Below are 21,410 nucleotides of genomic sequence, written 5' to 3' on the forward strand. Positions count from 1 at the left end.
GCAGACTTGGGGGCACTGCAGGATATTTTGCATTTTTGAGGGAAACAGTGACATCTGTCTAACACAGCACAAACTAATATTATTAAGTTGTTTAGGCCTATTAAACAAACAGGACTGTTATATTTTTGGGGAGGAAGGCCTGTTAGTGTCATGAAAAATTACTGAGACACTAAGCAGACTATAAAGTGAAAAAGCCTGGTCACCTTTGGTGTAAAGTGCATAGGCATTGTAAATGGAGAGACCTGGGTTCAGCTCTGCCTTGATGTGACTGATTCTGTATATTTTGGGAAGATACTTAATGTCTGTTTCTTTTTCTGTAAAACAGGGATAGTAGTTATGAAGATTACAAATAATAAGTGTAAAACCCATGCCTAGTCCATGGAAGGTGCTGAGTTGGTGTGGCTAGTCTTATTCAAAGGCTTTGAATTATATTCAGTATCTACACATTGCACTTAACTACATCAGATTAACCGTGTACGGCAAGTCTGCTAATTTTAATAAAGGTCTAGAATCATCACTTTTTTAAAGCCGTTCTCAACTTTGTAAAGATCATTCTGACCTGACTTGTTCTAACAAGTTTTCCTTTGTGTATAACTTGTTGGTAACCTTTCCTTTTTGTTTTTTAAAGTCCTGACTAGGTCAATGTAATATTCAGTTCTCTGTTAAAGTTGAAAGTCAGGCAGTTCTAACATTCTAGTAATGAAAGTAGCTTTTGTGTATTTTTAGCTTTTCATTCAGCAAACATTTGTTGAGTACCTACTACAAGCCAAACATTATATAGAGCATAAACAACTGAGTAAGGTCGTCTGCTCTTGTTTTTTAGACTACAAGCAGTGTCATGAAAATATCTGCAGTATGTAGAAATGACACTTAACTCATATGCTTCGTGTTTGCTTCTTTTTCCAAACTGTGAAATAGTCATTGATTTACAAGTGTAATATTCTACCCAAGATTTACCCATTTGTAGAGTGGATATAATGACATTGTTCTGTTTATTTTCCAAAGATTTCTGTGGAACATGAATATGAAAGTGACATTTGTATAACATGCAGTGATATTTGCAGATTAGATCTGGCAAATATATGTGAACAATTTGTAGGTATCTGAGGTGAAGCTTTCTGTGATTAAAATGAAAACTAAAATGCGTTTTACTTTTTCTTCCAAGAATTCTTCTATTCCTTCAGCTCTTCCTGAACCGATGACTGCTAGTGAGGCAGCTTCTAGGAAAAGCCAAATAAAAACCAGGTAGGCAAAGCTATGCTGAAATTTTTTAAAAAGAAATTTTTTTTTTTGAAATTTTTTCTTATTTTTAATCCTAGCAAATGTCATTGATTAAGTATCATCTTCCCCCCTAAAATGTGATGTTCCTTATTGCGTGTGGGGTAGAGTTTAGATAGCAAGTACAAACTAAACTTTTTTGTATTAGGTACAGATTTGACATCAATCTCACTTGAACTGCTCACTCTCAGCAATCGAGAAATAATTGTGTAACTGGTGATGTTACATTGGGTCATTTTGGGGGGAGTTTTATTGTTTCATCACATGGCAGCTCTAATTTATGAAATTTTATATTTTGAATTTATAGTTAGTATGCTTTTTCTTTAAGGAAATAAATAGCTCATAGGCAACTATTTAGAGTATTCTAAATTCATGAACTATTTTATGTATTCTAATACATATTTAGAATATGTATTATTGTGTATAATTTATAGTGAATGGTTATAATGATAATACTTTGAGTGGTAAAGAAATATTATAATGTTTTAAATCATTTTTCATAGTGCATTAATAAGTTTGACATGTGTTATGTAGGTAAAGACCTGAATCTGATTAATGATTGAATTAATGATTGATTTTTTTTTCTCATGCTTTTTTAATTTAAAAATTAATAAGCAGGACTATATTATAGATTATCAGACAAGTATAATATTGCATTTGGGGAGATTTCTTGGTCACAGCTTTTTTGTATTGTACTTTGCTTATGCAAAGTATTTTGTTTGATATAAAATACATAAAATATATGTCATGTACCTGTTATATGCAAGATATAGATACTGGAAACGCAAAGAAAAAGAAGCAGTGCTTAGTCCCAAGGAGTTCTAATGAAGATAGACAAGTAAACAGTTATAACCTGATGGATATCAGGCAATTCTGAGAGTGGAGGAAGGGAAAGACTTGGGGGCAGAGAAAACAGGAGCACAGAAAGAATCCTTTTCCTGGGCCTGGGAGCTGCTCAGCTCTTCCTTGAAGGATGAATAGTCAGTCACCTGGAATGACAGGGATTGAAACTATAGCAGGCAGGCACTTCAGGCAAGAAGAATGGCCTTTGTGAGACTGTGGGACTGGAGCATAAGGGGCCATAGCCCGGGAGTGGTGGGAAGTGAACTGAAGAGGCAGGTAAATGCTAGTCATGAGCAACTTGGTTTCTATGTCATACTGAGAAATTTGGACTTTGGCCTTTAGGCCAGTGAATTTTCAACCTTGCAGTCAGTTCTTCTATTTGGGACTTGGTTGTGAGATGTGTTATAAATAATCTGTTATTCATAAAGTGTTAAAATATCGTTTGTGAATGACTTAGTTTTTAAAAAAAATATGGCATCTCTCTAAAAATATTATCTTCATTCACTTGAATTTTAAAATACTCTCAAGTAAGAGACGAAGGAGTAAAGTTACGTCTAACTTGCAGGAATCCACCGTGACCAATAGTCTGTCTTATCTATGACAGTTGTAGTTAGCAACTGCTGTTTTAGTTGAGAGGTAATTATGAATTATTATAGGACTTGTCAATCGAATTTTATTGTTACTTGTGTTTTTTTTAATAATTTTGTCAATGAGTAAATCTTGAAGAAAGTAGATACAGATTTAAAAAAAGCATGAGTCAACTGAACAAGAATGATGCTTTGAATATCTTTTCACTATGACACGAGTTATAACTATACAATTATAAGCAAATGGAATAGTTAATGCAACTAAAATTCATAGAGCTATTCATAGTATGTTAAATCTGTACATTATGTATATTGAAAAAATAAGGTTTGTTGGTGCTTATTGTTCAATAATATAAATTTACTTTTTATTGATAGTATCAGAAAAGAACTTGAAAAAATCTAAATGTCTATAAGACTTAATATTAAAAATTTAGTTTTTTTTTTTTCATGTAAAGGGCATATTTCTGAGGGGGAAGATTGGAGAAATCTTTAAATAGCTAGTATCATTATTTACAAGATTTAAAGCTTTTATGAATAGTATCCATCTGCCCTGCCCTGAATCTTTTGCACTCTTTGCTTTACTTCTTAAAAGCCCTCTTCTACCTCCCCAAAATCTGCATCTGCTCTTAGGGCTGTTAAACATGTGCAAGTTATGTGACTTATATCTTAAAGATGGAAGGGTTGAGAATCACCGTCCTGGCAGATGGAAATGCTGAAGGATTTTAAGAGGAGAGAGAGTCTGTGTTTTAGGAAGATTATTCAGGTGATAGTGAGAAAGAAAGAAAAGAAACTAAGTAGGGAAAACAGCTCTGTTGTAATAGTGCAAACGAGGCTGCATAGCAGCACTGATACCAGTAATTACTCAGTCTTTCGTTTTAGTCAAGTTTGTAACTTCACTTTGCCTAATCTGTCTGGACGTTTTCTTTCCATTTCTTCACACAGAATGCTTAGTTTCTTTTTCACTGTCTAATGAAATCATATTTGTTTTTTATCTCCGGTTCCTACCTGAAGCCTTCTCTAGCCAGATTAGGTTAAAGGTACAATTACTCTTCCATGAAATTCGTGACAGCACTAGCTTGGCACTAATTATTTTTACTGTCTTATATTTCATTATATTTTCATGAACGTGTGCCATATCTTCCTAGATATACTGTAAATTCTTTGAAGACAGGGTATTGTGCTGGATGTCAGTAATTGTATAATAGATATTGGTACATTGGTGAAATAAATTAGGAAACACTAGACTAAACAAAGTCTGCAGAACTTTTAATATGCTTTTTAGAGGTTTCTTAAGCTCATGTGTATCGTGAGTCTCTCTATATAGAGCAGTTTAGAACAGGAACAAGGCAGAGTGAGGTCTGGCCTGTCCTACCCACTTAATAAAGAATGAATGGACAAATAGAAAGATTATATACAATATTTCCCCCAAAGTACTTGAGCTTAGGGAGTACAGCATTGGTTTTAGTGCCACATCCATAATTTGAACTCAATAAATATTTGATTATCATTAAAATGAGATATAATTGATCATGTTTACATAATCTTTTATTGCCTTTTAGTTCAATCTTCATGTAACTTGGACCATCCTCATCCCATCTGAAACATTAATGTTATTTTTCGAAAATGGCACACATACAATATATTTCTACGATTTTCTAAAATCTTTTGATTCAATTTCACTTTTCTTTTTTAGAAAGATAGTTGTAACAGGGCTCCCTCCTGTGGTACATACAGACGTAGGAAAGAAGCATAGATCTGTGCAGTTATGGTAGACGACGGGACTTTCTCCAAATGCAGCACATGTGTGCTTGATAAATCATATGTATGCAAAATTTTCAGTATCAAATTGTTTGAAAATGTGCTAAGGGAACTTGGTAAGGAAATTTTATTGCAATCCTTTTGAAAAGTGAACATATGACCCTATTAAGTATTTGAGTTTTTGTACTGAATTTATAGAAAGCCAAGTTGATGAACAAGTAAGTTAATATTTTTCCTGGCTTTATTTGAAAGAGAAAAGCAAATGTCTATATGTCTTCTCAAATTATATTTAGTGTCTCTAACTTTGAAAACTATGCTTACCACTTGACCACCCACACCTGTGGCCTGAACTAAGTCGTAGTAGGAAAGGTTTTATCTAATTTCCATTCAGTGTTCTAAGTAAAGCCAAGTTAAAGATTCAAGAAGTTGAATGTGAGCAGGTAGTTCCACCTGTTAAAAGTTTTGGCTTCTTTTGTTTTACATGCCCTAGGGTGCAGTCTTTTCTTTTTTAGGCCTAGTCTCCAAGCTAAGGGAGACTGTTGTTTGTTGTTTCTTATTTTTATTTCTCTGACTGGTTCAGAGAGTTGGCTCTCAATTTTGTCCAAAACCTTATGAGAAGTTCTGTTTGTTTCCTTTATTTCATCTCCTTAAGAGCATTCCTATACTCTTTTTGCCAGCTTCAGTGGCAGACTATGAGTGGTAGCATACTGGTTTAAGGAAAATGGTTATGTTTATTTTTTTACTTTCCTGTCTTCAGTAAACATTTACTACGTGAGAATGAGACTTAGGAAGAAGCCAAGAAGACTAACATGATCCCCAATACTAATTAAAATGCATCTGTTGAAATAGATGCTTCATAGAACAAATAGTAAATTAGAAATAATCCAAATATTTAGAATGAAATGTATTCTTCTCTTATAGAATAACAGATACCATTGGACCAACAGAAACCTCAATTGCACCAAGACAAAGACCAAAGGCCAACTCTGCTACTGCCACTCCCAGTGTGCTGACCATTCAGAGTTCAACGACACCTGTTAAAGTCCCTGCTCCTGGTGAATTCAGTAACCACAGACCAAAAGGTAACACAGCCCTGTCAGTCTCGTCCCCTTCGTAGTTAACTTAAAGAAACCTTTTGTGACTTGATTTCCTAGGAGTATAAATTTACTGTTGTGAAGCAAACACACTATTGTGTGTTTTGTTTTGATGTTAAAATGTTTTCAGTTAGGATACTCTAATGGTTAAGAGCCCCCACTTTGAGTCTCATGCACCTGGATTTGAGTCCTATTTCTCCGATTTTTAGTAATATATACTATGAAAATACTAGTAGCGCTTTTACAGGATTGTTGTGAAGACTAAGTTACTGCTTAATATAATGCCTGCCACATACTATGTCCTTAAGAATGTTAACTATTAACCACTATTATTACTATTAGGTAAAGTGTATACTAAGGGGAGATAATGTTTATGTTACCTGGCATGTTGCTGCATACCTCTGTGGTGATCAGATATACCAGATGGAAGATTATTCCATGGAAAAGGGAAAATAGGGGAATTTGAAGTCTTTGTGTCCAGTTCCCATTTTACTATTTCTTAGCCTCATTGTTCTTTTCTGTAAAATGAGAATAACAACTACTTTTTGTGTTATAAGGAGTAAATGACAAGATGTGTGGTATCTAGGAAAATTCTGTTTCATAGTAAGCATTCAATGTTAGTTTCTCTATTTTCTGCCTTTCTGGGTTGGAGATCCTATTAGTGTTATCTATCATGTGTCAATGCCCTCCAGCCAAAGACCACTAGGAACACACGTGTATTTGAGCAAATTGAGTTTATTACTCATGTACCATGGGAATCTGTGGGAGTGTCTTAGTAAGATGATGTTTGAAAAAACTTATTAAAGGATTTGGGCTTGTTTCAGGTAATTTTGGGCGGCTTTAAGGAAGTGGGGCTTTGCTCTGGTTTGCTGTCAGGGTCATGTAGTATCTTAATAAATCATATCTAGAAGGAGGGAAGCAAAAGCCTCAATTGGTAAAGCAGCAGCAGTCAGTCATATTAGAGGAGAGGGAGAGGCTTCGTCCTTTTTGTGGTTTGGACAATGTTCCTGATTTTGTCAGTGTTCAGACATGATTATGGAGTGCTCTTCTTGTCCTGATCCGTCACAGTCACAGGACGGCTTTGTCTGATGTTGGTGTTCTGTGGAACTGTTTATGTTTATCAGGAGAACACCAGGACCTAGCTGTGAGTGTCAGGCCTGCTCCCCATGTCAGGGACCGTGTTTCACTTCCTTACATGCTTCCAGCTTAAGTTGGAAAAATAATACTCTATTTTTTTCCCGTATGTGCATCTTTTAACATTTCTCACCCTATTAAATATTATATGAAAAGTAACACTTGAATATATTCTTCTAAAATATTCAGACAGTACAGTAGTATTTAGAGAAAAATGTAAAAATCTCCATTCTTTTTCTTCCCAGAGTAAAAACCAGCAGCAGTTTGGTGTGTGTCCTCCAGTCTTTTTTTATGTTCTTGCATGTTTATAGATACAAATAATTCATGTTATGTTTAACATAAATGAATTCAAACTATACATAGTTCTCTGCAACTTGATTTTTTTTCTTTTTACTTAATGTATTTTGCAGAGCTTTGCACATCAGTGCATATAGATCTACCATGTAGTTTTTAACAGGTATATGATATTCCATAGCATGAATGTACCATAGCTTATATAATCATTTAGTTTCTTTCCAGTATTTGCTATTATTAATAGGGTTGTGGTGAACATCCTTATAACAGACTCAGATTTCTATGTCAGAACATTTTTCTGAGGAAGATATTAAAAAGTATACTCATTTAAAATTTGTCAGATACTGCCAAATTGCCATCTAAAAAGATTGCAGAAATGTACACTACCAACAACAGTGTGAGTGTCCTTTCATTCCAGTCCTTTGCCAACACTTGATAGTATTGGTTTTTAAAAATGTTTCCCTATTGATAAGTGAAACATTTTTGTTTTTATTTTAATATTCCTGATTAATAGTACTGTTGCATGTTTACTGGCCATTTGTTCTATGAATTATCTCTTGCAATTTTCTATGAGATTGTTTGTCTTTCATTTATTTTTTAGTGCTCTGAAGATTTTATTTTTAAGTATTCTGAATATTAGTTCTTTGCCAAATATATTGTAAATATTTTCTTTTAGTTTACCATTTGTCTTTAACTTTACTTGTGAATTCCCTTAACTTCTCTGAGCCTTAGTTTCATTATTTGCAAAGTGGGTAATAATAGTTTGAGGATTTCATGATGTACCTGAAGGCATTGTTTTCAGATAGGATTGTTGTGCTGTTGTTTGGGAGTTCTCTGGTGCTCTGTGGCCTTGGCTTAAGAACTTGGATGACACTAGAGAAAAGTTAACAGTTTGTAAAGTGAGAGGTGATTCTCATGAGTTACTGTGTGATGATCATTGGTTGTGTTGGGGCTGCACCAGCCACGAGTGTTCTCCAGTTAGACATCAGGGCCCTCAAAGATGAAGGTATACCTGAGGAGCTGAACTTTTTAATACTCTTCCAGCTGGAAAGAAGGACACTTAAAAGGCTAATGGTGGTTATGTCTGTGTGATGTAATTATGGTTTTAATTTTATTTTATTTTTATAATATTTCAAGAATAATTAAAACAAGCATGCATTTTCTTATAATTAGAACAATTAGAAATAGTTATAAAACTATTTTCAGAGATGTGTTGTACCTAAGGCCTGGGGAGGCTTGAGGATGTTAATATTGATGAAAAAGATCCTTCTCTCCCTCCTTGCACTCTCCCTCCTTTTTCCCCTTAGGATTAAATAGTTGCATTTGAATTTATGGTAACTCTGTGGAAGAGAATATAGAAATGATAGTATATTGCATTTCCTCTTTTTGATATTGTGCGTCTCTTACTTTTTCATTAATTTCGAAAGTTTATTCATAGGATTTTGATTTTCCTAGGGTAAAATTTATGAAGCTGATGAATAAGTATCTATTTAGGAGACAGTGTTAATAGATTTACTACAGTAGCATTTATTGAGCATCTGTTATATAAAAGGTTCTTTGGGCCACTAACAGATAAATGAGTCATCACCACATCCCTCAGGGGCCCTTGTTAGGAATTAGCCATGTAAACAATTAATATGTGCAAAGCAGAATAAAATGTTATAAAACTGAGTGGAAGTATTAGATGAAGGAACAAGGGAGAGAGATTTGAGCTAAACTGTAAAGGATAAGAAGAATTGCAGTAGGTGGAAAGCGGCATTCTAGGTGGAGAGGATCATATCCGCAAGGACACAGACTCATGACAGTGCATGATATAGCTGAGAAATGTGGCACAAATTGACATGGCTGGTGTGTTCATGGAGAGATGAAGCGTTTCTAAGACGTTGACTTATTCAGAGTTGTAGCTGACAAAATAACTTTCGTGGGTATTTATAATTATAGTAAATAGTCCCTTTAGACTATATGCATGTGGGAGTTTCTGTATTACAAAATAAGGATATAAATGCCTTGGTTAAATGATTATTGAAATAAATGTTTTGAAATGCAACCATTTTATTGAAACATGAGAATGTTAATGTAAGTTTTTGGAAACCTCTTTTAGGAGCAGTGAGAGCTGGAAATGGCTCTGAGATTTTATTGGGTCAGGGGCCCCCTCAGCAGCCTCCACAGCAGCATAGAGTACTTCAGCAACTACAACAAGGAGATTGGAGATTGCAGCAGCTTCATTTACAGCATCGTCATTCTCACCAGCAGCAACAGCAGCATCAGCTACATCAGGATGCTTATATGCAGCAGGTAATTCTTTTGTTACTTTAGATATGGAAGTAGTGCCTTGAAATTCATGCTGCTATTAAATATCAGGGAATTCCCTTTGTATCATGGCACCTTGAATTCTAGAATCAATTAAACATTTTGCTCAATTTCCTGATTATTAACGACTATGACTTTTATTTGCATTCTGTGAGGTAATTAAGAATACTCTATTGAAATAGGTTGCATCATAGCTTTATGAAGCAAAGAATATTCATCCAGTCATTTGGCATCATGAATAAGCACTGCGATTTATGATGAATGTTACGGTTTTCAGGTTACATTTTGAGTTCAGATACATAGACTAATAATGTTATTTTTGGAAGGGTGATATTAGGCTTTCAGAAGTAAAATTGTCTTGGGTTTTTGTTCCTTTTTTATTTTTTTGCCTGGGTTGGGTGGGTGTGTGTGTAGGGGTGGCATTTAGAGTTGGAAGGGACATAAACAAAAATGACCTTAAGTTCTGTTCTGTCCTTTGCCTCATCAGAACCTGCAAATTTCTAGTTTCACTAAACTATTTTAAATTTAATGACTGTCACCATCATCCTTGCATCATTTCCTGAAATATTTTTGAGCCAATTATATGCATGACAGTTCTCATGGGTGTCTTCCTCCTCTAGTCTTGACTGATAGACCGAGTGGAGGGTAGTTAAGTAGGTGGTGCCATTGGATGGCCAGGAGATCTCATTGAAGGAGAGATCGAGGAGACTGGCAATTTACTACACTGAGTGCTGGACACAGGTCACTTCAGGGGTCTTCATCAACTGGTAAATGTGTTTAGGTTTAGGTTTCTTCCAAACATCCTTAAACTGCACTGGAAATGGTTTTAGTTGAATCTTTTGTGTTTCATTTATAATTTTGAAACCAATTCCAATAGGCATATATAAGTTATAGTCACTTACTGACTATAGCTATTTTACATTGGTGTTTGGACTATTGAGTACCCAAATCATTGTTATGGTAAGATCAATATTTAAAAACCATAAGACTATGGCACAAAAAGAGATGAGTAATATTGATGAATTTGTTTTTCTCATTGTAGTATCAACATGCAGTGCAGCAGCAACAGATACTTCAACAACAGTTTTTAATGCATTCAGTATATCAGCCACAACCTTCCGCATCACAGTATCCTGCAATGGTAAGTGTTATATAATTTCTAGAGATTTCTCTCTGAGTATACATTCCACTGTTGGAATTCACCGTGTGAATGGTATCATTCAGAATTTAAAAATTCAAAATCAATTCAAGTTAGTTAACACGTATTTTATTAAAGCCAGTCATATATTCTCAAGCAGTGTTAAATTGGGCTGAATATAGCAGCTGAATTTGGCACATTGTAACTGACTGATAGTATTTCTCTTATCTCATAGTATAGGGGAAATGATCTATTACTCATGATCTTTTGTCATATGTCTCTTTCATCAAGCAAATGTCTATTGAATAAAAAAAGAAACCCAAAGGAAAATTGCATTTGCTTCAGAGAATAGTTTGAGCTTTTTTATAGCAACCACCATGCTAGTGCCTTTAAGCTACTCTATTGTCTTAAACTATTTAAAGGAGGATTTTTGAATCCTATCAAGTGAGCCTAGCCTCACAACTTTTTAAAATTGAGTTGTAATTGTGATAATATTATATTAGTTTCACGTGTACAACGTAATGATTTGATATTTGTATATATCGCAAAATGATCACAAGTCTAGTTAAACAAGTTTTTATTTTTTTTTTATAATTTTTATTTATTTATTTTTTCCCCCAAAGCCCCAGTAGATAGTTGTATGTCATAGCTGCACATCCTTCTAGTTGCTGTATGTGGGATGCGGCCTCAGCGTGGCCAGAGAAGCGGTGCGTCGGTGTACGCCCGGGATCCGAACCCCGGGCTGCCAGCAACGGAGCGTGCGCACTTAACCGCTAAGCCACGGAGCCGGCCCTAAACAACTTTTTAAATAGATTTATTTCATCTTGCTGTAGTTTTCTAGTAGCAAGCTGCTCCTTCAGATATAAATTGTTTTTTGGGTTTCTGAATTGTTGCCAATGTAAAAAGGAAGAACATAGTAAATAGATGCGAGGCTGACAGTGCTTTAGTGACTTTGAGCATTGTTTGGTATAATGGCATTTCTCGTTTCAGATGCAGCAGTATCAGCAGGCTTTCTTGCAGCAGCAAATGCTAGCTCAGCATCAGCAGTCTCAACAACAGGCGTCACCTGAATATCTTACCTCCCCTCAAGAGTTCTCACCGGCTTTAGTTTCTTACACTTCATCACTTCCAGCGCAGGTTGGAACCATAATGGACTCCTCTTATAGTGCCAATAGGCAAGTATTTTTCCATGAATGTAAAGGGAATTATTGTGGAAGTGGGTATGATGTGAAGTAGAGTCACTAAGTGGCTTCTGAACTAATTTAGAGTCCATCTTTCTGTAGAGTCCCCTTTTTTCTGTTACTAGTCCTCTCTCTGGTCCCTGTGTATCCTCATCCTTCCTTGCATTTCCATCAGTTAATTGTGCTAACTGCTATTTGCAGATAAGGCTTAGCAACATGTAGCAGCATTTAAGGCTAAGGAAATTATTGGCTTATATGTTAAGACAGTCTTTGTAATTTAAGTAGAAACAAAACCCTAATAAGCTACTTTAGTAGTTTTAAAAAAAATCCTTTAGACAAGTGAATTTAACTTTTTCTGCTTCCATGTTATTACTTTCAATTAATTTGATAATATTTACTCCTAAAGATTGTCTAATTTGGTTTAATTTAAACAGGTACAAAAATTTTAATGTGTCATTTGGTTATTTTTTAAGATGATAATGATACAGCAAGCTTATTGTTACCATAGCATAGTGTATTTTGGTTATTCAGATACATTGGTTAGTAGGGTTATTTTTCATGGATAATTCATATTGAAAACATTACAATAAATTAAAGAATTGTGATACAAATTTTCTCAAACTTAGATTTGATATGGGGAGTGCTTTAGGATTTTGTAATTAAGAATTGACCATTATGAATACTTCCTAATATTTTTAGATATGAAGGAGGAAGTAGCTGTTAGAACTTACTGAAACACTAAAGAAGTTCTCGTACAACGCTATTTCAGGATATGAAACATTAGCTGGGAAAAGGTGTTTTACAAACTTTGGCTAGGAGTTGGGCATGAGAACCAGCAACATCGGTAGCATACTTGTTCACTGAGCATGTCATGAGATGGTTAAATTATACAATTTGGTGCAGTACACCTCCCAACTTGTGTGTGTGTGTGTGTGTGTGTGTGTGTGTGAGAGAGAGAGAGAGGAAGGGAGAGAGAAAACAAATGAGTTTATTGAAGTGCTTTCCTAAATCAAAAATTGAGGTGCATAAATGATGACAAGTATGTCTAAGTGGAGAGCAGGCCATAAGATGAAAGGTTGGTTTCAAGATCCAGATCAGAATTTGCCAAATTCTTTCTTATTTGCCTACTCCAGTTACAGTTTTTTGATTTACCCATACAGCACCTTTTTCTTTAGTAAATTAATAGCATTATTGTAAATAATATTAAAACAAATATTATACATTTCAAACAAAATTAAAGCCCCTAAAATATAATCTATGAAATATAAGTAGCAATCTATTAAATTTACGAAAAAAACATACCTGAAAATAAACCCCTAGAGATAAGAATGGAATAGTTTTAATCTTCATTAAAAATATGATATTCTGCTCGATGTTGTTTAGTTTAAGGTACCAATGAGGCTGTTTTGTTAGTTAGATATATTCTTTTACTTTTGATGTTAACTAACGTCAAAAATGTCAGTTATATCTAGTATATGTAGTTGGAAAATACAAAGAATCAAACTGTCTTCTCTGATACAGCATATATACTTATGTATACTTTGTATTCTAAAGGATACCAACCTTTGGAAGCCAAGTTGTGTCATTGATGAGAATGAGTCATGAATTGGAAATCCTATATGAGACAATTCATATTAGTGTTTTATAGCATATGTACTATCTAAACTTCTGATTAGTTATAAAAGAAGATGAGTATCTAAAGATTTGAGGCACATGTAGGCATACAAGGTGCTGATACCTGTAACTCGTGTGAATTACCAGAGCACTGCCTACTTAAATCTCATGGCTGGTGATACTGTTCATGAAATCACAGGTGTGATATGTTAGATAAGTATTTTTTCCTAATTTCTGTGTAACTTTAAAATAAAAAATTAGTTTATCATCAAAATCATCTTGCATACCCCAGTTTGGGAAATATTGGGTTGGGTATCTGTGAAAGGGTATAAGACTTGTTTTACTCCACTCCTGTGAAATTATGTATTGAGGGAGATGGGAGGCTAGAGCAGGAAAGAATAATGGTTAGATGGGTAGAAACAATTCTATACTCCGCAAATAAAAGTTAGGAACACATGGGGCCAGCCAGATTGCATAGTGGTTAAGTTTGCGCGCTCCGCATTGGCGGCCTGGGGTTCATGGGTTCGGATCCCAGGTGTGGACCTACGCACCACTTATCAAGCCATTCTGTGGTGGTGTCCCATATAAAGTAGAGGAAGATGGGCATGGATGTTAGCCCAGGGCCAGTCTTCCTCAGCAGAAAAGTGGAGGATTGGCAACAGATGTTAGCTCAGGGCTAATCTTCCTCAAAAAAAAAAGGGAACACAGAACATCCCCCAGGAACACTGCTCCAGCCACATTTGGTGCCTCAATGCTGCTTCACTAATATTATTCCTATTTAATATCAGTCTTCACCAAGGATTATATATTGAGCATAATATCTTCTATGACAATTAAAAAGGTGATCTGTAAGCAAATATTCTTGCTTATGACTAAGTCAGTGGAAGATGAAAATTGGGATTAAATGTTTGGCTCTAAGTGTATAAGAGGTATTTGAGTAGAAATTAAGAAGCGAAGTAGTTACTTAGAGGGAAATGGTAACTATTTGGTTAACATGATTATTTCCTTTTCTTTCCCACTCACTCTTCTACTAAAATTTCTACCCTTCCACTCTGTTAATATATTGTTAGTATGAATATTAGAGAGTATTACCATGTAGTATTCAAATAATAGTTAAATAAATAAACATCTTCTATGCATATATTATCTTATTTCCTATGATATAAACTGCCCTGTTGTATTAGTTATTTGTTGCTGCATAATAAATTACCCCAAAACTTAGTGGTTTAAAACAATGATAAACATTTATTATCTCACACACTTTCTTTGGATTGGGAATTTAGGAGTGGCTTAGCTGTATAGGTATGTCCAGGGAAGGGTCTCTCATGAGGTTATAGTTAAGATGTTGGCTGGTGCTGGAAGATCTATTTATAAAATGGCTCACTCACATGCCTTTGGGCAGGAGGCCTCAGTTCTCTGTCATGTGGATCTCTCCAAAAGGCTGCTTGAGTATTTTCTTTGGCAAAGCCAAAGACTGTTTTGAACAAGGAATTGTTTATTCTGGGTTCTCGAAGGAGTGGTCCAAAAGAGAGGGCAAGAAGGAACCTGTGATGCCTTTTATGACCTAGTCTCAGAAGTCACATGCTGGCACTCTGCCATATTTCATTTGTTAGAATCAAGTCACTAGATCTAGCCCACATTCAAGGGCAGGGGAATTCACTTCCACCCTTTGAAGGGCGGAGTTTCAAAGAACTTGGTAGACATATTTTAACACCTGTTTAAACTGTAGGTTAAGGTGACCCCTCCCCCCCCATCCCCGGATTGAGTTACAGTCTACCAAGAAGAATTCATAAATTCATCTCAGGAACAGGAAGAGGATGATTCAGATAGGGAATCAAAAAGTACTGACAGGCAGGAGGGGGAATGGCCATTTCTCTTTGAGTTTTAGTCTCTCTGATCAGTGTTTCAAGGACTCCGAAAGTCTTTGATAGTTTTGGAATTAGAGATGGGATTCTGTCCTATGGAGACAGGCTTAGACCTTGATGCATTCCCAGAATGAGTTCTAAACTGAATAATGTTTATTATCAAGATACCTACATTATATTTACTAAGAAAGGCTATCTACTTGTTGGTCAATTACTGTGTTTATTTTCCTCCAGCTTTCAATAACTGTTTAAACATTCCATTCTTGGCTCAGCTATACTGAGGGGTCTTGGACTAGGGGATTAAATGGGCAGCTTTTGCCCTCTCTGTCCTTTCAAGACCTGTGTAGTGGCAATGGAAGTGTGCTCCCAAGGGGAAGAGGATGAGTCAGGGTTTGAAAAATTTGAGATACTTCTTTAAAAGCAAATAGAGATTCTCCCTCCATTACCAATGTTAGAAGATCTGGATCTGAATTATGAAATGAACTTGACAACTTTGTTACAATGCTTCGTGCCTATGCTATATTTCCTGGCTAGGCTGAAGGAGAGGTACCCAGAGATTCTTAGGCTAAGAAGTCTTGAGACTCTCATCTTCTCTTAAAAGCCAAGAGGCCTATTGGATAATTTGCGTAGAACCAGTGGTCCCAGCCTCCAGAATATAGATACTTTAAACACCATGAATGATTTATTATGTAGAAAATAACCCTCATCTAGTTTTAGCTAATTCATAAAGCAGTCCTAGCAGTTCATCTTTTGTTGGTAGTTACATGAGAATGCCTTTGTCAAAAGGAAAATTATTGTGTCTCTAGCAGGACATAAGATCACCTTACTCAATAGTGATTTTAGAGTGATACTGTTTGATAGGGCAACTGGTTGTCATTTTAAGGCTCATTCACTATGATAATAATAGTTAATATTTATTGAGTGCTTATTTTATTTTATTTTTTTACCAGACACTGTTCTCTTTGCTTTACATGTATTAAATCATTTAATCTCCTCAGTAACTGTATGAGGTAGATACCATTCCTCCTGTTTTCCAGGTGAGGAAGCTGAGACACAGATAGGTTAAGGAACTTGCCCAAGGGTACACAGTTAGTGATTCAAATCCCAGGTGGCCTCCCTCTCAATCCATGCCCTTATTTGCCATCTCCATCATAATAAAATGATCTGCTTTTATAAGCATTTATAAAGTATGAACTAGGGCACTTTAAAATTTTCAATCCTAATGTTTTTTTCTTCTTTTTCCTCTCTTAATTATTATTCTAGGTCAATTGCTGATAAAGAGGCAGTTGCAAATATTGCAAATCAGAAGAACATCAGTAACCCACCTGATATGTCAGGGTGGAATCCTTTTGGAGAGGATAATTTCTCCAAGTTAACAGAAGAGGAACTGTTGGACAGAGAATTTGACCTTCTGAGATCAAGTAAGGGACACTTGAAGGCTTATTTTGCTTCACAGTAAAATAACAGGTCTATAATTATTCAGCAAGGCCAAAGACTGTTTTGAAGTGGTAAAAAGAAAATTCTTTTTGTGCATTTGAGGGCAAAAATCAGGCCGTCTTCTTTTACATATACTGTCAAACTATGTTGTGTGCATTAGAACTCAATTGCTTGATAGTAGCTATTAAACCCAAGATTGCTGATAATACGCTGATTCCTAACACTTAGATACTGCATATCTTTGAATGTTAAATTCAGCATATCTCCAAAACATGGAATATTAATGTTCAAATAAAAAGGGAGATATTAGTATCTTGCCTTACTAATCGTTTTGCAGCTCTGTTTTCTTGCACACTTAGTAGAAGATATTGTGGGTCTGAGATGCCCTGTGAAAGTGCCTGAAAGAAAACATGGGCTCCTACATTATGTTAATGTTTTGTAATGCCCTTTTAACGAGTGGTGACGTAAAAGGGCTGCTTTGTTGTCCTGATATGGCAAAAGTTAAATAAATTCTTTTCCACTTTAAATCAGATATCTCAATGTTTTTACTTGAAATCATTGCCTTTTCTTAAACTACCTAAAATATATGTCAAACCTCACCATACATATTTTAGAGAAGTTATTTTTTGGAAAAGGGATGCGTGGAGTGTTTTGAGGAGGTTGCAAAACAGGAGCAAAAAGCTCGCTTCTGGAGTATGTAGATAATTTTCAGGTTTCTGAGGCTTGTGTGTGTGTGCGTGCACGCACGTGCATGTGCACGCACATCAAAGTGTGTTTTCCCATTTTGCGTGTGAAAAGAAGGTCTTAATGGTCCCTAGTTATAGTTTCTAGTCTCTATTTTGTTTTAGGTAACTGGCCTTATGAGAACATTTACTAGATGAAATGCTTTGTTCCAACTGATATATATTTTATGTAAAATTTATAAATGCCCTGAATTCATGTAAGAATAGTTGTTTGGGATTTAAATTTGTATTTTACATATTGGTTATATGACTATGAAAAATTGATGATTAAATGCAGATATAAAAATGAGTTCTGAGCCTTTAATAAAGGTTTGTTAACTTTGGTGAAACCAACCTTATATCTTTTTATTAAAAAAATTTTATTTTAAACCAACTTTTTTGTTTGGCATTTTTCCTACAATTTATGTTGAGTGGCACCAAAAGCAAGGTTTTAAAAAAGGAAATAAAGTATCTCTTTCTTTTGTTGGGAATGGCAGGGAGACACAGTGGGTAATCAAATCATTATAATTTATAGGATTATTTTTAAAGCAAAAGGTAAAATTAAAATATCCATTTTAACGTGTTCTGAACAGGATAGTAACTAATGGTTTGCTAAATCAGTATTTTCTACTCCTTGGGTAAAAACTCCTTTTTTTTTTAAATCAGTTTATGGAATACGTAAAGTATTCACATTATTTTGTACCTTATAAAAATGTGTTATTCTAAGTTCCCTAGAATTTGTAATGACAGCCAGTTGTATTTACTTTGCATAGGCAAGAATGGTATATAAATATTCATGTATACATAACTTCATGGGTTTAGCATATAAAACTCTTAACCAGCTATTTGCTTTCCAACTTCAAAGTCGGATAACATGTGTAATTTGTGTTTGTATTTGTGCACACCTGTGTGTGCCAAAGAGAGTTCAGACTTCATCGAGGTGTTAATTATGGAAAGATATTGAATTCTAAATGAAAGTGCAGGAGGAACTTTATCTGAAGGTCAGCCTTGGAGCAACTCAGCCATTTGGAAAACTGCCTAGATGGTCTCTGAGCCACTGAAATCACTGTCACAAGGCTGATGCACTTAAATTGGCACATGGCACTAGGAAACATGAATTCTGATCTCTGACAATGCCATGTAACTAGGTTGTAATCTCAGTAAAGTCACTTAACTGCTGTCTCACTTCCTCATTTATAAACTGGCTGTAATGATGCTTATCTCATAGGGTTGTCAAAAATTTAATGAGATAATGTGTTTAAAGAGTCTGGGCACTCCATAAATGCTACTTCCCCTTTCCTCACCTTCTGTATAAGTCTTTAGGCTCTGACTTCTGAGGTTATTGCCCTTTAACCAGCATTTAAAAATTATATCTAAACTATAAGTTTCTCAGCTGATAATTAAAAAACCAAAGTAGAAGGGGCTTTCTGGGCAAACACATCAACAGCAGAAGTGACATACGACAGCAAGGAAGGAGATGGAAAAATGTCTGTTTTTCCCTTAATAACTGATAGTCATAAGGGGGTTCAAAAAAAGGTGAAATGTCTTTAATAAAGTTTATAAAGAAATCAATAATGTATAGAGTATAGTTTAGAAAGATTTCCTCCCAAAGTTTTACTTAACTGTAATATTGAATCATCTTTAGCACATCTTTAGCAATAGGTATCTAATATTTGGCCTACTTGATAGGGTTTAAATTACACTGATGGGTAAAAGACCTCTTCTGAAACCTTAAGTTTCAGTAGAAGACTAACAGTGTAGTGAAAATTGATTGTTGGTCATTACTAGTTGGTTCCTCTGTCCTCACAACTTTTCCCAAAATGAATAAGTAAATTATTGATGCATTTGAAATATCAAATTTACTTTTTTTCTCAGTACAGATATTTATCAACAATTTTCCAAAGTCCTTTCTAAAATAATTTGTATTTGGTTTATGAAATGCTTTCCAGTGAGAAACTGAGTACTTTTATTTTGGGTCCTTAAAAATATAGGCAGTGCCCATGTAATGATTGTTCAGAATAATATATTGCCATTTGAGGTTTTATTTTCAAAATGGTATATGGTTATTTATTTTTTTAAAAAAAAGAAAAAGGATATGCTGTTTAGGAGATAGTTTACTTATGTGTATTATCCAGAAAGTAATTTTAAAATCTTAATATATTTTGAGACACTAAAATTCCAAAATATTTGACATTGGTAACAAAAAGTGTTTTTTAAATGATCTTTAAGAAAACAGTTGATTCATATTCCAGTTGGCAAGGGATTTAACATATAAAATAAACCAGATTCTTCTTGCTTTTGCTTTCAGTGTAACCGAATATTATTTATAGTTCAGAATTTTTTAGCTGCTCCTATTTAAGACCAAAACACTCAATGAAAATTAAGCATTATTAATAAAGCTGTTCTCAATGATATTTTTTTCTTTTCATTTCTTTTCTCTTTTCTCTTTTTTCTTTCTTTCTTTCTTTTTTTTTTTTTTGTGCGAGGAAGATCAGCCCTGAGCTAACATCCATGCTAATCCTCTTCTTTTTGCTGAGGAAGACCAGCCCTGAGCTAACATCTATTGCCAATCCTCCTCCTTTTTTCCCCTTTTTCTCCCCAAAGCCCCAGAAGATAGTCGTATGTTATAGTTGCACATCCTTCTAGTTGCTGTATGTGGGATGCCGCCTCAGCATGGCCGGACAAGTGGTGCATCGGTGCGCGCCCGGGATCCGAACCCGGGCTGCCAGTAGCGGAGCACGCGCACTTAACTGCTAAGCCATGGCGCTGGCCCCTCAATGATATTTTTTAAAGTTTAAGCTTGTATTTTTCATTGTCTTTTGTACAAAACATCCGGATTAGTATATAAATTTTAGAAGTCTGTCATAATATTTAATCCATTAAACACTAATTAGAAGACAGGTATTTGCTTTGGAAAGATTTTTAACTTGCATTTGTTCAGATAGCTGTGTAGCTCTACATGTTAATTAAAAGTAATACTTAATGGAATATTATTTTTCTTGTTGATGGTGGATTTATTGTTTGTTTAAAATTGCATGAAAATAACTAAAAGGGAGAATAGAAGAAACTAAAGACTGTGGCTGCTTTGCAAATTCTACTGAATATGTTGTTTTCTTCTCTGAAGCCGCAAAGTGAAATAGATATAAACGTGTACATATAACTAGTTTGTTGTAAAACATTAACTCTTACTATTTTAAGCTAATTCAGGTCTATTATTGTTCCTTCAGCGCAGAATAACAGAATTTTTCAAGTATGATAGAACAGTTTCAGAAGTATCAGATGAAGACTGTACTTTTAATGCTTATTTATTACCTTTTTGGCTATTCAAGCCATTATCCATATAAGCTGCTGAACTAACTTTTTAGAGTATATTAATTTTCTGATGATATTATGGAGCATACTTTGATTCTAGGATTTTTAAAACCTGTATTTTTTGCCATCTGTATCTATTAAAATTCTTGAAAAGATATTGTCTTTATTCACCAACACAATTCTTTTGGGAAGGCAGGAGGAGGTAAGTTTCTTATATTGGATAAATCAAGTTCAAGTTTTGCTCTAATGTAAAGAAAACCAGTTATTTGAAAATGGAACTTAAATACATTTTAGGGGTGACTTTGTATTTGAAAAGTAACTCTGCACACAATTTCATTAGTTTTTATTTTTATAGATAGTTGATAATTTGAAAAATTAATATGTGTACTTATTTTGTATTTTCTGCCCTGGGACCCACATTATCATGTGAAGTTTAGAAATCTAAATGATTTTTTAATAATCCTCCATGGGAAAATTGATTCTGTGTTTTGTGGAACAATGAGAACATGATTTATTTTATGAGTTTATTCTGATTCCTGTTTTGAGATAATTGGAGAAATGAACTTTGCATAGAACAGTCTCTCCATATTTTTAATTATGGGGACCCACTATATAAAAAATGCTAGTTTACCCCTACATGATAATGCTTGTGCTCTTGTCATAACTACATGGTGCTGTTGATACATTTACCGTGAATTTGCCGTAGATTGATGGAGATAAGACACCAGTGCATGAGAATTCAAAGAACCTTCGCGGTAACTTTTCATTTTTATATGCTAGGAATCATTGGTACAGTAGTGATTTATAAACCTGGAAAGTATGTTAAAATGTAGATTCCCAAGC

At 34.8% G+C, this 21,410-nt stretch overlaps 1 protein-coding gene across 2 annotated transcripts in view; it reads left to right on the forward strand.

The window, feature by feature from the left end:
* The window catches only part of BMP2K (BMP2 inducible kinase), a 135,993-nt gene that overhangs the window by 84,388 nt on the left and 30,195 nt on the right, over positions 1-21,410 (forward strand). For both annotated transcript variants that reach the window (XM_004430869.3, XM_087434480.1), the window contains exons 9-14: positions 1,166-1,245; positions 5,388-5,548; positions 9,090-9,283; positions 10,341-10,439; positions 11,427-11,611; positions 16,360-16,517. In XM_004430869.3, the coding sequence (XP_004430926.1) occupies positions 1,166-1,245; positions 5,388-5,548; positions 9,090-9,283; positions 10,341-10,439; positions 11,427-11,611; positions 16,360-16,517 (877 nt within the window). The remainder of the gene's footprint in view (positions 1-1,165; positions 1,246-5,387; positions 5,549-9,089; positions 9,284-10,340; positions 10,440-11,426; positions 11,612-16,359; positions 16,518-21,410) is intronic.

The sequence above is a fragment of the Ceratotherium simum genome, chromosome 8, assembly GCF_057802395.1.
Source record: "Ceratotherium simum simum isolate JZ-2026a chromosome 8, ASM5780239v1, whole genome shotgun sequence".
Lineage (NCBI taxonomy): Eukaryota > Metazoa > Chordata > Mammalia > Perissodactyla > Rhinocerotidae > Ceratotherium > Ceratotherium simum.